The sequence below is a fragment of the Cyanistes caeruleus genome, chromosome 1, assembly GCF_971803275.1.
Source record: "Cyanistes caeruleus chromosome 1, bCyaCae1.hap1.1, whole genome shotgun sequence".
In the NCBI taxonomy this organism is placed as follows: Eukaryota; Metazoa; Chordata; class Aves; order Passeriformes; family Paridae; genus Cyanistes; species Cyanistes caeruleus.
Window position 1 is genome coordinate 137,178,234 of NC_141701.1, and position 16,317 is coordinate 137,194,550.

General features: G+C 49.0%; 1 protein-coding gene and 1 long non-coding RNA gene across 2 annotated transcripts; both read left to right on the forward strand.

Annotated features, from left to right (window-relative positions):
- The first annotated feature begins 5,538 nt into the window (after positions 1-5,538).
- Positions 5,539-9,438, forward strand: LOC111924102 (uncharacterized). Its single transcript, XR_002861467.2, has 2 exons — positions 5,539-6,418; positions 7,561-9,438. It is a non-coding gene; the product is annotated as an uncharacterized LOC111924102 (long non-coding RNA).
- Positions 9,439-11,400: 1,962 nt separating this feature from the next.
- Positions 11,401-16,082, forward strand: BAMBI (BMP and activin membrane bound inhibitor). Its single transcript, XM_086862096.1, has 3 exons — positions 11,401-11,715; positions 14,512-14,802; positions 15,281-16,082. Exons 1-3 carry the CDS (start codon positions 11,640-11,642, stop codon positions 15,697-15,699), a joined length of 786 nt encoding a protein of 261 aa, XP_086718222.1. The 5' UTR covers positions 11,401-11,639; the 3' UTR covers positions 15,700-16,082.
- The last annotated feature ends 235 nt before the right edge of the window (positions 16,083-16,317 follow it).

Below are 16,317 nucleotides of genomic sequence, written 5' to 3' on the forward strand. Positions count from 1 at the left end.
TGGGTACAGCGAAAAATTCTGAGCTTGGCATGATGGAAATAATGATCTGTTTCTGGAGCATGGTACTAGATTTTAGGAATGAAAGTATGAGTACTGTTGCAGATTTGCCAAGAGCGATGTAGAGGGGCCCTCTCAGCTGAGAGAGGGAGCCTGACAGCGCTGTTCTACACAGTGTCCCTCAATGCTTCTGTCCTCCTGCCAAATATCTGCTCCTCAGATTTCAGGTGCACCTCAGCTTTGTGCTCTCCCTTGTCCTTCCAAGCTCCTCCTCAGTGCCAGCTGGGCTCCTGTGTTTGTCAAGTTGCAAACCAGTAGAGGGGACAGTGAGGACAATTTTTCACACGTCGGTGTTTGGCAGTGCCAGTGCCTGTCAGTCACTGTGTCCTTAGCCTTCATTACCACATCTCTTTTTCCTGGCACATCACTCCTTGTTCCCTCAGCAGAGTGCCAGGACCAGCTTTTCTCACTGCAGGGTTTGTGCTCAGATCCATTCACTGCTTTTCACTCCGGTGGCTCATTCCTCATCCTTCTTCCCTGCTAGCTTTTTGGACTCCTCTCCATTTTGGCCAGTTTTCACTCCACTTCACTTTGCTCAACAGCTCAATTCTTCTTGCTGTTGCTACTTTCTAGCTTCATGTGTAAATACAGTGAAAAAAAAAAAGTGTGAGCAACAGGGGTAAAGGGAAGTTTGGGGTTTTGGGGAGAGGCTTGAAGAGCATGTCAGTAGGGATGACCTTGAGCAACTTTGGTTCTGACCATATGTGAAGAGCAGAGATGTACATGGGTACCCAGCAGCCCAACAAAGCTGGTGAGCAGTTATTCTCAACTCCTCCCTCTTTGGGCAGGCAGAGAAACCCTGCACCAGTCTCCTCAGAGATGAATCAAGTGTTACCTCCTGCTACTGGAAATAGATGTGTTTCAGTTGGCATTTGTGTCATGAATTAGCCAATGTTGTTTTACCCTGAAGGTTTCTGGAAAGGCAAAGAGGTTTGGTTAAGTGAAATGGTCCAGGCTGGACATAGCACAGGGGCAGAGTTGCTGCCAGTGTCCTCCTGTGCCAGCCCTGCTCTGAAAACAGCATCCCACAGGGTCCTCCTTCCTTTGGCACAGAGCCTGAGTCCAGCTTTATGCAATGAAGCTAAGCTTAGCCTGAGTCCAGGAATGCAATTCAGATGAATATTACCTGTATTTATTTAGAAATGCATGTATCTAGGGTTAACAACAGGGATACTAATTAATGCAGATTGTTGTGTCTGATTTCTATCATGCTAATAGCCATTCAGTTGCTAAGTGTTCAGCAGCAGTTTCCCTTAATTTGGCTCCTAATATCAGCCCTTACCTTACTCTCATAGTTAGAACAAGATGAGTTTAAAATCTGCCCTTAGGAGGGAAAAGGACATTCTGTGCTTTATCAACCTTCCTGCCAGGCTCTCCATGGGGACCTAAAAAGACACACTTAATATCAGTCTGAACGTGTCTTTAGAGAGATTGATAGAATTTTGTTTCATTAGGACTTGATAGTGAAGATGAAAGTGAAAACTAGGCTATTATTGAATTAATTAAAAAAGGAGGTGGTCATAGATGGGCTGCTGGAAGAGGGGGGGTGTGCCAGACCAGGCAGCAGCAGCCACAGGCAACACAGTGCTGCCATGAGCATCAAAGGCAACAAAGATAAGACAATGCAGTTGGCCAGCCTGTTCAGAGTCTATGGCAGGCTGGGATATTTGCTGAAGGCCATAATTTAGTCTCTTAATTACTTTTGGTACATTGGAACCCCATCTCTGAAGCTCCTTTTGGGTCTCAGATGGCAACACTCACTACCTCCTTTTTTAATTTCTTTCTGTCAAAGTGAAGGAAAAATATTCCTCCATAAATAATGTAACAGCATTGAAAGCACAGAAGTAGAAGAGCAGGATGTTGGAGGTATGGCAGAGGAAGAGAATGGCAGCCTGGTGGAGGCAGAGCCAGTTCTGTTCTGCAGTGCAGAGACGTGAATCTGGGGGCTGGGGGCAAGGCTTGGGGGTGGCTGCCCAGCAGCTCTGGCTCTGGGGCTCTGGGCAGCACTCTCCTGCTCCCCACCTCCAGTGTGCTCAGCTCTCATGTTTCACTACTGCCTTGCAACCTGTGGAGAAGAACTTGGTTTAATATCCTACTCTGCTATATAATACTCTTTGTTACAAAAGGTGCTTTGAGAATAATCAGGACTGCTTTCTGTCTCTGAGGCTTCTTAATTTTGTTTTAGTCCTGGATAACTTTAATGTCTTATAGTTATGAAAACATAGGGGCCACACTTCTCCCCCCTTCCAGGACTCTCAGCTCTCTGAACTCAGCCCCCTTGCACCCTTGCTGCCTCTGAGGCCTGGACTGTGAAGAATCTGAATTTTTGTTTCACTTGGTATCACTTTCTGCCAACACTGCTCTCTCCACCCATCCTTTCCTCTGCCTGATCTGCCTTTGATCTCACAGTGCTCCTACAGATGAACCCTTGTGGCTTCTTGAGGTGTTACTGGCAACAAGCTTCTTATTCTCCTCCTCTGCCTGAGATCATCCTCTCAGTCAGAGGCTGCTCAAACCTGTTCCTTGGGTGCTTCAGCTCCAGGCTGCAGATGATAAGGATGGCTCATCTCATCTGCAGTCCCTGTCACAAGGGTAGGAGTCCCTCAAGGAGGGCTAGCAGAAAGCTGAGGGCTACCTTCACCCTCCCTGCTTAAACCTACCAGAGGTGGTGGGCTTGGGTCTTCAGATGCTGCCCTGCCTGGCATCCCAAGTATTGAATGCCTTCATCTTCTTACATATTTGCCAAAGCTCACTGCAGCTCCCCTTGCCCTGTTATTTGTCCTTTTTACAATTATTTTAACTCAGAGTTATCAGAATTACGAAGTGTCTCTGATGTACTTACTGATCCTGTCCTAGAGCCAGGGCAGGGAAGTGTCCACACTCTCCCTTTGGAGCACACCATCACATGCTGCTAGAATTTAAGTTGGCTTTACTGACTTCATGTCCCCTCTCACAAATACTTTTTTCCCTTCTCTTTTTCATGGTAAAGTGAGAGTAAAGGTTTTATTCTTATTGCACCTCTGTGCTTAGATGTCCTGCTGTATTCTATTTCAAACAGCAGCTTTGTGGGGCTGAACTATTAAAATCTTACTAAGATACATATCCATCTTCTTTAAACTGCTGGTTCTTGCTCTGAGATCTAGCTCAGCCTTCATTTTTTTCTATTGTATTTGCAAATGTCTGTCAGAACTGGAGCTCGGTGTAACAGGCAAAGTGCTGTCTATTTAAGTAGGGGAGACTCCCGTCTGTCACAATGTGTATGGGCTTTCCTGACTTCCATTGACTGCCTTGGCTCTGGCACTTGGCTCTGAAATACTCAGAAAACAGAGCTCGAGCAATAAATATTGACTAATATGAAGTAATGTATCTCTGGAGAGTTTCTTTATCTGAATCAAAAACTTTCAGAGCTGCTGTTGTGAAGGGGCTGCTGACAACAGATTTGCAAGTGTAGAACAGTCTCACATAGCCCTCAGGCCCTGCAGAACACCCAGGGTTTGACTGCTGGGTGAAAGTTTTGCAAGGGTTAGGATAAGTCCTCCAAGGAACTGGCATTTGTGTCAGACTCATGGACAGTGTAGCATGTGCCAATGTATGCCTGAGACTCTTGCTTAGGCAATAAGCTCATATTCAAAAGAAGCTCTGGTTTCACTGGCAAACATGACTGTGTTGCTACATGTCCAATATCCCAAATTTCTGTAAGAAATGTTACTTGAACTGTATATTCTGTCCTGCTACAGTGATGCTCGATTTCCAGGGTTTTCTGGCCATGTCCAGCGCCAGCTCTCCTCCCCCACGTGCACATTATGCTGTGACAGGACGTAACTAATGGTTTCTCATGCTTGGGATCTAAAGAAAATTTCTAATATTTGCCATACCTTATCTCTAGACACCTGATAACTCAGATCTGATAGGTGGTGCTTGACTTTTTCGGTACCGTTTATAAATTCTGACATGTAACACCTTTACACGGATGTTTCAGAAGGTGATGGCCGAATACTGGATGTTAACTCCTGTGTGCAGGATGTGGCTGGGGGGAGATGCTCATGTAAACCCCGGTGTAGCCGCTGTACTTTTGGCGGTGGGATTGCTCATCTCTACGCCTGCAGGCAGCCGCATCCTCCCGTACCTCCCCCCGGCGCCCGTTCGCCCTGTGCTAGCAGAGGGCCGGCTGTCACTGCTAGGGCCGGCTCTGCCGGCAGAGGGCAAGAGGTGCCCGCTCTGAGCCGCCGCCGGCCCGGGGAGCGCCGCCCTCGCCCCGCAGCGGCCCCCGCTGCCCTGCTCGCCCTGATGGAGGTTCCATGAGCCTGCCCTGCTGTTGGTGGCTCTGAGCCCCCGGCGGCCGAGGCTGCGAGCGGGCTCTGCTCTCAAGGAATCCAAGGCTAAGGCGCAGCTGTGTCCAGTGCAGACCCCTCGCCTCAAGCCGGTGTGAGCTCTGCTCCGAGATCAGCGAAGGTGCCGGCCTGGCACAGGGACAGGGATACCGAACCACCTGCACCGTGCCCCGGCAGAGCTCCGGGAGAGCCGCAGGGCTCCTCTCCGGCATTCCCTCTCTGCTCCCGGGGAGTCGCACCCCACACCGGGGAGCTGTGGGGAAGAGGCTGCGGTGGCAGAGAGGGTGTCTGCAGGGAAGGGATGAAGGTTAAGGGGTTGGGGCTGAGCTTGTCCTGCCTCGGGACAGGACCGCGTTTGGCCCTGGCAGAGGCATTGGGGGCTCAGCGAGTGACTTTCAGGGCACAGTGACAATAAATGCACCGGGAATTTTACGGCCTCCCAGGGGAAGGGACAGGAGGGCTCTGGAGGCCTGGCAGCGGTCAGACCCAGAGTGGCTCTCCCGAATGCACGGGCACAGCAGCCAGGCCTGTCCCGGGAGCGCCAGTGCTGCTGCCGGAGGGAGCCGGCCGGGCTGGGAGCGGGGCCGGGAGCGGGGCCGGGAGCCGGGCTGGGAGCGGGGCCGGGCTGGGAGCGGAACCGGGAGCGGGGCTGGGTGCGGGGCTGGGAGCGGGGCTGGGAGCGGGACTGGGAGCGGGGCTGGGAGCGGGACTGGGAGCGGGGCTGGGAGCGGGGCCGGGAGCGGGGCTGGGAGCGGGACTGGGAGCGGGGCTGGGAGCGGAGCCGGGCTGGGAGCGGGGCTGGGCTGGGAGCGGGGCCGGGAGCGGGGCCGGGAGCGGGGCTGGGAGCGGGGCTGGGAGAGGAGCCGGGAGCGGGGCCGGGAGCGGGGCCGGGCTGGGAGCGGAACCGGGAGCGGAACCGGGAGCGGGGCTGGGAGCGGGGCCGGGCTGGGAGAGGAGCCGGGAGCGGGGCCGGGAGCGGGGACGGGCTGGGAGAGGAGCTGGGAGCGGGGCTGGGCTGGGAGCGGGGCCGGGAGCCGAGCCGGGCTGGGAGAGGAGCCGGGAGCCGGGCTGGGAGCGGGGCCGGGAGCGGGGCTGGGAGCGGAGCCGGGCTGGGAGCCGGGCCGGGAGCCGAGCCGGGCTGGGAGCGGGGCCGGGAGCCGAGCCGGGCTGCGCCGCCGCGGGGCCGGCCGGGCTCGGGCCATCTCCTTCATGTGTGTCTCACTTTGTATTGAATGATGTTAAGCAGAGCTGGAGCTGGCGCCTCGGCCTCATTACCTTCAATTACAGTAATTGTTGCCTCTCTCCAGTGTTTTGCATTTCTCCCTGGGGGAAATCTCTCTGCTGCTTCTTTTCCAGTCTTGCTCCAGCTTTCTCCTATCGATTGGATCGCTCTGGCCCCGATTCTAGGAGCGATGCCTCCAGGAGGATAAATGCAAATCGCCCTATTGATTGGGAGGAGTAGAAGTGCAGCTCGTTTGGGGGAGGGAGGATTCGTTTTAAATGAAGAAAAAAAGTAAAGTGATGAGCATGACAGGAAATGCTTCACTTTCTGGGCCTCTTAAGTAGTGTCTCTTTATCATGTCCTGTGTCTGAGGGGGATGTAGATTGGTGCCATCTGGATAATGTATTACATTCATGGAGAGGTGGATCCCGCGACACAGACACTAGTCTGGTTTCCTACTCATTTTAGGTGAACATGTATCACTGATCATTTCTGGAACGCAGCTCCCCTCCTCCACTTTGAAGGTGACTGGGTTTCACTGGGGACACGCTAATTGCTGCTGAAAATGAGCAGGGAGTAATGTGGAGGCCTCTATCCACCTCCTTGAACTGCCCAGTGACAGGGGTAAGGCTCCTTGGGAGTTATTAACCTTGAGGGAACCAGCTCAGCAGCCTGTCTGTCACAGGGGAGCGGCTGGAGGAGCCAGCCTGTGGGCTCTGCATAGCCTTGGATCCTGAAATGGCTACTTGCTTCAGTAAATCCATGGCCAGATTCAGAAGTGGAAAGCCAAAAGAATTGCACAGTCACGGTATGTTCCCTGCCCCCTGAGCTTTATGCCAAACTAAGCTAGCTTAAGCCTTAATTATTTTTTTTTAAGGCAATAATCAGCATAAATAAATGTAATGAAGTAGAATTAGCTTGTGTGTCATATCCCAAATGCTAGCAAAGTAACTCAAAAAACAATTATTGTTTGTTGCCTAGTGTTAAGCAGTTAACAAAAAAATGCCAAACTACTCTGATTAATGTTGCTCCAAAGATGCTTTAAACAGTCCCAATGCTTTTAACTTCACATCATTTCCAAATGAGAAATTCCCAGCTGAATCATAATTGCAAGGTGCAAAAAGGAATGGATATGGTGTGCAAATGTTGCCTTTGACACCGATTTGAAATGACTCCAAAGCAGCAGTACTAGCCTTTCCTTGCTAGTGCAATGAGCATCTGATGTGGCAGTACTGACAAATGCTGGTATGTGCATGCAGATCCAGCAGTATGCAAATCCTCATCTCCCTGAGGAATGTGGGGCTCCCCAGGACAGGGCTCCAGTGATGCCTTGACTAGAGAGGTGATTTAAAAAGGATTTCCAAATTGCAGCTCTAATCAATTTTTATTTTTGCCTAATTTTTTTTTGTTTTTTGGGAGAGGGGATATTCATTGTTGAAAGGTTCAAACAAGTGAATAATAGTGTAAAAACATGGGGGTTTTTGCTAGAAATTGTCAGAAGGGTTACATCCAGTGATTTGGAAGAAATGGTGGTGAGTTGCCAGCATGCCATGAAAGTTTACAGGAAGGTGAGGAATTCATGATAGTGTTCAAAGCTGTCAGATGAAAGAATTACTTTTGATTCCAAACTGTTTTTCTGGGTAAGTTACTGAAATCAGGGGCACCTGCAGGCTGAAGTTGTGACTCTGTTTTGCAGACAGGCTAGACAGGCTACTGTGGTGGCACATAAACAGTAGGTAGTAGCAGCAGGGACAGGCATTAATGACAATCCATGTGAAAAAGAGAAAGAGAATATATGAAAGAAGTAAAACAATGGGAGGAAGTTGAATTTTCTAAAGCTGGGTTCCCATAGCCAGAGAAGAGCTTTTCTCTTGTTCAAAGTTCTGTACTTAGAAAATGCTGCAAGGTTGATCTCTGTCTTGGCTTGTCTTATTTTCCTCCTTGATGCAGGAAAGGCCTAAACCCCTCATGGTGGCCATCCTCTCATGCCAATGCTGGGACTCTCAGGCACATGGAGATTCTGGAGAAGGTGATGGATGTGATTTGGGACTTCACTGGAGGGACTCTGACATTTGGAAGCAGACTCTTGCACAGCTGCACTGCTCACATGCTCCTGAGCCTCTTCTGGAATGTGACTGTAGAGAAGAGCAGGTGTTGTCCTGAGCTTTGCTGGCCTGTCAGGAGAAATCCTGTTCTGGAATAGTTCAGGACACTAGGTGCTCACCTGAATTGGTCTTTTAGAAGGATTCGTCAGTCCTTCCAGAAACTTGGCACTGCAACTGTTGGCTTCTGAAACGAAGTAAAAGAATCAAACCAGCATTTGTGTAGCCTGCAAAGACTCGTTGGATGGATCTCTTGTTTTAGTTGGCAATTTCTTCTTAAAGACAAGATTTCACATCTGTGACAGAGCTTTGAGCTGATGCAGAGAATGTGCTCCTGTGAGATGCTGCCCAAAGCAGTCCCTTTCTGTGAGATGCCCAGAGGCTGATTTTGCAACCAGGTCCTTCTGTTCATGTTGGCTTCAAAGGCCTTCACGTATCTGGTGGGAGGGAGCAGCCCTGTGCTCTGCAGGCTCTGACTACAGGCTCTGTAGTCCATTCAAGTGGAGGCTTTAGGCTGCTCTCCCATGGCTGCTGGAGACATGTAATGCGGCCTCAGGCTCCTGACGCTTTCCTTGATGGTTCGTTATAGTCATTATCCCACATTCCTTCTGGTTGCAGAACATGTTGTTATTATTGCTTTGTGCTGGGTCTGTCTCCTGTCCCTTTTTTACAGGCCAATCCGGCCCTATTAGCTCTTGTCTCTAAAACAAAAGCAAATTAGCACTGCAGAAGCTGAATTATCTTGTTTATGTTATAGTATGTCAGGGGACCCCACACAATCCTTGCATGTCTCTCTGAGCAGTGTGCCAGAGAGTGAAGAGACACAGTAAGTCGGTCAAACCCTCCTGGCACTCTGACCCAATCCACAGGTTTCCAAAAGGGTCTTTAGTTGCTTTGGGGAAGCTAAGGCTGGTCAGTGATCCCTGCTGTCCCTCCCTCAGTTTTGGTATTTTATGCACGCTTGTGCATACAGAACTAGAAATTTTTTTACAGTAAATTGTACCTCTCAACTCAAACTTGACAGCTGTCAATGAAATTTGCTGTTCAAAACTGATCTCAAACACATTGCCCTCTGGTTAGTCTGTCTGTGCTCCCTTGGCCAGGATGTTTATAATACTCAGGGAGTCTCTCATGTTACTTAGTGCAGTAATGTGGCTCCATGAATAAAAGCCATTTCCAGTCTGTCGGTACTGCATGTAACAAATGAGATCTGTTAAATGCGCTTGTCACCATTGATAGGAACAGGAGAAGCAGAATTGCACATGTTGCTGTAATGATTCTAAGTTATAATGAATGATATTTTGTATGTTTGCAAATGAGTGTCTGATAGCTGGTGCCAGACTGGGAGATATGGCTTGGCTGTTCCTGCTGTTTTTGTAATTTCTAAATTCAAAGAAGAATTAGAAAATTACTTTGTGGTGGAGTACAAATATGCCTAACATAAGTGGAAAGACTGCAGCACAGCACACGTGTATCTATCTTATACATATGCAAATCACAAGACTCACAGTAAAACCATTATAACATGTGATGGCATCAGCACTAATTAGTCAGAGATCCAGCCTGTTCCTCTCTGCCAAAGTAAACTGGAGTTATCTCAGTCTCAGATTTCATATTTCCTCCTTTCTCTTTCAGAGAGGAATGTCTCCAACATGAGGTATTACGTCCCCTATTGAAAATGTTTTTAAAGACTCACAAAAAATTTCAAATTAAAATTCTCAAGTGATTTTTTTATTATTATCTACACATCATCCAACAGCTTTAATACTAGTAGTGGACCCAAATATATGAAGCATTTTGCCCATAAATGGGTAACAGTCTCTGCTGTAGAAATCAAGGTTTACAAAATATAATGAGCAAAGAAATAAAGAAGAGAAAGAAGAAAAAAAGAAAGAAATAGAGAAAAAAGTAAGTTAGCAAAGTTATTTTAATTAAGGAGCACATTTTTTTCAAGACCAACACGTGAAGGAAAACTGTCCAAGCTAAGCAGGACCCACAGGAGCTGTATTGAAGCTCAGCGGTAGAACACCAGCTCGTGCTTCCATCCCCAACAGCTGTTCTTGGAAAGGAAACGCTGGAAGGAGAATAGCTACTGCAGGGTATATTCGCTAATAGCTCTGTACCACGGGCCTGCTCTTGCTGCGTGTTAGTGCCAGCAGCGGGTGAGACCGTGCTGGGCTGAGTGCGAGGTGCAAGAGCCCCCGAGCAGCAGGGGGGGCAGGATGGGCACCCCAGCTGCACCGCGGTTCCAGCCGATGGCTGTCGGCTCCACGCGGCGCCAAGGCCAAGCACAGGATTTCCATAACCTCGGGAAAAAAGCCCCGGTTGCAGTGAACTGTTCGGGGAACATCTCTGCACCCTCGTGCAGCCCTGCGGGTCGGGGGCGGACAGGCAGGGACCGTGCTGGTGGCAGCGCTGGGACCGTGGGCAGGAGGGCTTGGCCGCCGCCTCGCTCCGCATCCATCCATCCATCCATCCATCCATCCATCCATCCATCATCCATCATCCATCCATCCATCCATCCATCCATCATCCATCCATCCATCCATCCATCATCCATCCATCTATCCATCCATCCATCATCCATCCATCCATCCATCCATCATCCATCCATCCATCCATCCATCCATCCATCATCCATCCATCCATCCATCCATCATCCATCCATCCATCCATCCATCATCCATCCATCCATCCATCCATCATCCATCCATCCATCCATCATCCATCCATCCATCCATCCATCCATCCATCATCCATCCATCCATCATCCATCCATCCATCCATCCATCCTCCATCCATCCATCATCCATCCATCCATCCATCATCCATCCATCCATCATCCATCCATCATCCATCCATCCATCCATCCATCCATCCATCCATCCATCATCCATCCATCCATCCATCCATCATCCATCCATCCATCCATCTATCCATCATCCATCCATCCATCCATCCATCATCCATCCATCCATCCATCCACCCATCCATCCTCCATCCATCCATACTCCATCCATCCTCCATCCATCCTCCATCCATCCATCATCCATCCATCCATCCATCCATCCATCCATCCATCCATCCATCCATCCATCCATCCATCCTCCATCCATCCTCCATCCATCCATCCTCCATCCATCCATCCATCCATCCATCCATCCATCCATCCAGCATCCATCCATCCATCATCCATCCATCCATCCATCCATCCATCCATCCATCCATCCATCCATCCATCCATCATCCATCGCTGCTCTGCCGAACTCGCAGTCAGAACATGATGTTTTTCAGTGGAACCCCGCGCTGCTGCCTCCATAGGGAATTATCTCGGGGACCCAGCGGAGCCCGTTCCCCCGCTCCCGGAGAGCTCCGAACCTAAGGCGGCGAGCGAGGGCGCCCGGTGCCGCCAGCGGCCGCTGTTCGGCAGCGCTGCGGGGCTCCCGGCGCTGAGCCCCCGGCCGATCCCGGCGCTCCCGGCCCGCCCGGCGCCGCCGCCGCCGCCCGGGGGCGCCGCGGGTGGGGCTCGGGTCGCGCCGGGGGCCGGGCGGGGCGGAGCGGGGAGAGTCCCCGCCCACTCCCGGCAAGCGCAGCCAATGGCGAGGCGGGGGCGGGACAGGGGGCGGGGCGGCTCGGCCCAGTCCGCGCCCGGCGCCGGCCGTATTTACGGGGCGGGGGCGCCGCCGCCGTGTCAGTGAGGCAGCGCCCGCCGGGCACCGCGACCGCGCCGCCGCTCCTGCTGCTACTGCGGCCGCGGCGGAGCAGCGAGGGGAAGGCAGAGAGCCGCGGCCGTCCCCCCGGCCCGCAGCGGTGGCCGCACCACGGCTCTGCCCGCAGGCGAGCGGCGCTCCGGCGGGGCAGGGGCGGGCGGGCGACGGCGGCTGTGCCGTGCCTGCGCTGCGGGCTGTGGCGAGCGGCGCCGGGTAAATGGATCGCCATTCCAGCTACATCTTCATCTGGCTGCAACTGGAGCTGTGCGCCATGGCCGTCCTGCTCACCAGAGGTGAGGGGTCGCGGCGGGGCACCCGGGGGCGGCTGCGGGGCTCGCGGTCCGCGGCGGAGGGAGCGGGGTGCCCGGGGCCGCCGGGCCCGGCCCTGGCCCTGGCCCTGTCTCGGGACCCCGCGGCGAGCGGGGCTGGCGGCCGAGCCGCCGGGGCTGAGCCTCCCGCCCCTCCGTCCCTCCCCTCACACCTGGCCGCCGCTGCCGGGCAGTCACGGCCCCGCGGCTGTCCCGCTGGAAGCAGGGGGCTCCGTGAGGGCTCCGTGAGGGCTCCGTGAGGGCTCCCTGGGGGCTCCGCGGTTTGTGGTCTGGCCGCCCGGGGAGCACCCTCCGGGGCAGAGGCGACCCGCTGGCTGCCGGTAATCGTCGTGCTCCGGGGAGGAGGGTAAAGGATAAGTTAGCGTGGTGGTGATGTGCGACGGTATTTATTTATTTTGGAAGGAAGGCTGTAATTAGCCCTAAATAACAGCCTTGCAGCGTGCAGGGGGGAGCCTGCTGGCCCCATCAAAGCGGGCAGAACAGGGAGTGACTGAATGATGTGAAGTCGCAGATACTGAAACTATGTGCCTGATAATGATATAATTAGGGGATCACAGACTCCTGGCTGCTGTTGACTTCAAAAGCTTTAAAAGAAGCCTGCAGTCTCTCCTGTAGCCATCTTGACTAAAAGCAGACATTTTTCTTTAATAGCTACGTACAGTAACAAGAAAGAGGAGGGAACAGAAGGGCATTGTTCACTGTTTCAAAATACTAAATACCCTTTCTGGCCTTTTGCATAGCACAGGAAGAAATTTTATGAATTGACAGAAATACAGTAATACAAAGTCCATTCTGTTCCACTGAAAACGTGGCTTTAATTAAAAAGCAGTTGAATTAACCTGATGACTAGCCTGTCAGATTTTGTTTGTAACATTGTCTTAGGGCATTAAAATTTAGATTTTTGAACGTGATTGTATAAATGGTTCCAATGAAAATATGTGTATTGTTTCATTTTATTCCCATACTGTGTTGAGACTCATGAAAGAAGTGTCAGTTCTGGTACTATGCCATGTTTGCATCTTAGATTTAACAGTGCAAAAATTATGAAAACTATTTTTTTCGGAGGGGTAAGGGGGAGACCTCATATAGAATGCTTAGAAAATGATTGAGTCTTTTTCTGTAACATGCTGGATGACAGTGAGTGTGAATTCATGAAAAATTAGATTACTTGGTCTGAAAGCCCAAGGGAATTGGACTGGAGACAGTGAGACAGTCCATCATTTGGCTTCTATTAAGCTGAGTTATTAAAGAGCAGCGGGAACTTCGAGGCCTGGAGCCTGCAGTAGCATTTTGGGGAAAGTATTAAGGTAGCCCGATGAGGGGAAGCTAACTTGTTTGGGATGATTTTTAACATCTTGCAGAACAGTTTTTTTAAGATATTATTGGTAGGTAACATCATGAGAAGGGGTGGCAGCAGGAAAGCCTGTAACTTGATTTTTGACGTGCAGACTGTAGGAGGAGGATATCTGACTATTTAGTCAACTTTGAAAGCCTTGGTGCTACTATGGTGGCTAGTACAGTAGGCACACCAGAAGTAGTTTTAAGTCCATTCTTCCAAGGATGTCCCCAAAATCTGGCTTCCTCTTAAACCTTGGCTCGATGGCACATTGAATTATATTTGAATAGCAACTTGCCTAGAAAGAGTACGTTTTTGCTATAGCACAGGACGTGTTTAATTCATACCAGAGCAGTTTGGAGAGCACAAAATGAAGAATTTTATGAAGGGAACTTTTTTTATCGCTTCCTTCAGAAATTTTTGAGGTTTCCTGAGATTTTTCATAGAGCTGGTAGAGGATTTTCAATCTTAAGTGTTTCCTCTTTTCTACTGCATGTTGGATTGCATGTGAGATTGGGGAGAGGCAAGGGGGGAGCCTTTAGCCTTGCAGTTTCACTCCATTAAAAAATATTAAATTTGAATCGAGAGTCACTCTCTTTGGTGAACAGAGCCATTATTAACTGCAACTTTTTTTTGTTTTATAATAGTGATGAAAAAGTCTTTTTGCATGAATAACTATTTAAAGATTTTCTGGAGAAATTACAAATAGTTGCTCAGTTTCACACAGTAAAACCTTCCTGAGTGACTTAGATGGTAATGGTTCTAGCTAATAGCTTTATAAGGTGTTAGTTAAACCTTTTAAATTTTGGCGCACTACTGAGAGGTAATAAACAATTCAGCAGTTCCGATTTTATTTTTCTTTCATTTGTCCCATAAATATTTGAACCTGGTATTTTTGTTGTGTGCTTATGCCTAGTTAAAAGAAATGTTACTTTTATAAAAATAGGATGCTGTTCCTGGAGTAATGGTTAAAACATAGATGTGACTTTCTTCTAGGACTGAAAGTGTGTGTTGCTTTTAGAACTGGTATTTCACTTTAAATGTGGTTAAATGCAACTGCTGACAGCGAGTGGAAGTAGCTTTAAAATGGTCTTGTTAGTTATTTACCTTGGAGAAAAAAAAGCCACTGACCTTCCTCCCCCAGTCCCTGTTTTAGTGAAATGCTCTTGCTTTAATTCAAAGGACTGTAGTACTTGTCATTTAAGCAAGTGCCCCAAGGCCTTTACAGGGATTAAGGTTACAAGGAGGTAGGCGCTGTACAATGATGGGAACAGCCCCAGCTCCTGTGGATCTACAGTCTGGAGAAGTACCTCAAAACTGGCACTCAGTTTGGCTGTATGATGTGTGTGGCTAATAAGGATATAGGATGAGGTGTCCTTAGAGGATCAAATTCTTACCTTTCTTGCATGATTTTTGTTTTTTAGGTGAAATCAGATGCTACTGTGATGCTGCACACTGTGTTGCAACCGGCTATATGTGCAAATCTGAGCTTAGCGCCTGCTTCTCCAGACTGCTTGATCCTCAGAATACACATTCCCCACTTACTCATGGCTGCTTGGACTCTATTGCAAGCACAGCTGAGATCTGCCAAGCCAAACAAGCACAAAACCACTCTGCCACCACCACCATGTCCACATTGGAATGCTGTCATGAAGATATGTGCAATTACAGAGGACTGCACGATGTTTTGTCTCCGTCCAGAGGTGATGCTTCAGGTAGGGCAATAAAGCTTCAGTGAAACCCCTCTTCTGGCCATCAGGCCAGCAACAGTCAAAACCTTGTGCATCTTTTATTTAGTTGTTAATGTAAGTAGAGACACCAGAGGGAGAAGCAGGTGGCTGGATGCAGAGGAACATCTCAGCCAATTAACTTTCTTGTCTGCCTTAATATTGGAAGTTTCTCTTGCCATCTTGACATGACCTTTTAGAACCAATGGCAGTGGTGTTCCTAGTTAAACTGGCTATTGGGATAAGAAATTTCATATTATAAGCAGAAACTGTTGGAAAAGTTGGAAAATTGGAAAAAATTTGAAACTTTTTTTTTTCTTTACAGGGTATTTTCTGTAGATACTGCAGGGTGTAGCAGTTTCTCCTTTAACTTGTCAGTGTGGGATTTAAGGGACTTGCTTATATATATAAATATATAGTGGATATATAAATCCTGAAACAAGCTTCACATTTTTCCCCTTTGCAGGACAAGGGAGCAGATATCAACACGACAGCAGCAGGAATCTCATCACCAAGGTGCAAGAATTGACTTCTTCAAAAGAGTTATGGTTCAGGGCAGCTGTAATTGCTGTTCCAATAGCTGGTGGGCTAATCTTGGTGCTCCTTATCATGCTGGCCTTGAGGATGCTCAGGAGTGAAAACAAGAGACTGCAGGATCAGCGACAGCAAATGCTCTCTCGTTTGCACTACAGTTTTCATGGACATCATTCGAAAAAAGGGCAGGTGGCAAAATTGGACTTGGAATGCATGGTGCCTGTGACTGGTCACGAGAACTGCTGCATGACCTGTGATAAAATGAGACATTCAGACCTCAGCAATGATAAAATTCTTTCCCTGGTCCACTGGGGAATGTACAGCGGACATGGGAAGCTGGAATTTGTATGACCAATTATTTTTTAATCTGGGCTAAACTTACTCTCTGAACTCTTGAAGGCCTTTGGGTTCTGCTGGACAGGAGCACTTTATCTTAAAACAAAAACTCTCATAAATCATCTTTGAGAAACAAAGGACCTCTGCAAACAGAATCTTGGATATTTCTTCTGAAGGATTCCAAAAGTTGTCTTATTTGCACAGAGTAAAATACACTCAAATGTATCGTTTGCTTCAGAGTTGTGAAAGCAAAAGTTAGAAGTTGTAAACACTGTCACCAGGGTTATCTGAACTGTAGGGAGCTGAGAACTGATTTATTATAATAAACTGTATGCAAGCTCCTGTGTTTCCTGACTTATTGTAAAGATTTTTTAAAAATATATATATTTTGTCTGAAACTTGCTTGTGACTTTTATTTTGGAAAATGGGTTTTCTTGTGGGCGATAGTGGGAAACAAATCAAGGTGTGTATGGTAATGCCATGCATAACAATTAGATTCTGAAAGCAGACTATTTTCCTACTCTGCAAAGGAATTCACATGGTTTTGAGAAGGAAGGTGGCAGCTTTGTGTTATACTTCAAGTAGCTGTGAACCCACATCCTCGATTCTTGGCTGTTGCATTTTGTTCATAAC

Coding starts and splice junctions, on each gene's coding strand:
- BAMBI (XM_086862096.1), top strand. CDS start 11,640: ATGGATCGCCATTCCAGCTACATCTTCATCTGGCTGCAACTGGAGCTG. Junction 11,716..14,511: donor GGCCGTCCTGCTCACCAGAG/GTGAGGGGTCGC, acceptor TTTGTTTTTTAG/GTGAAATCAGATGCTACTGT. Junction 14,803..15,280: donor GTCCAGAGGTGATGCTTCAG/GTAGGGCAATAA, acceptor TCCCCTTTGCAG/GACAAGGGAGCAGATATCAA.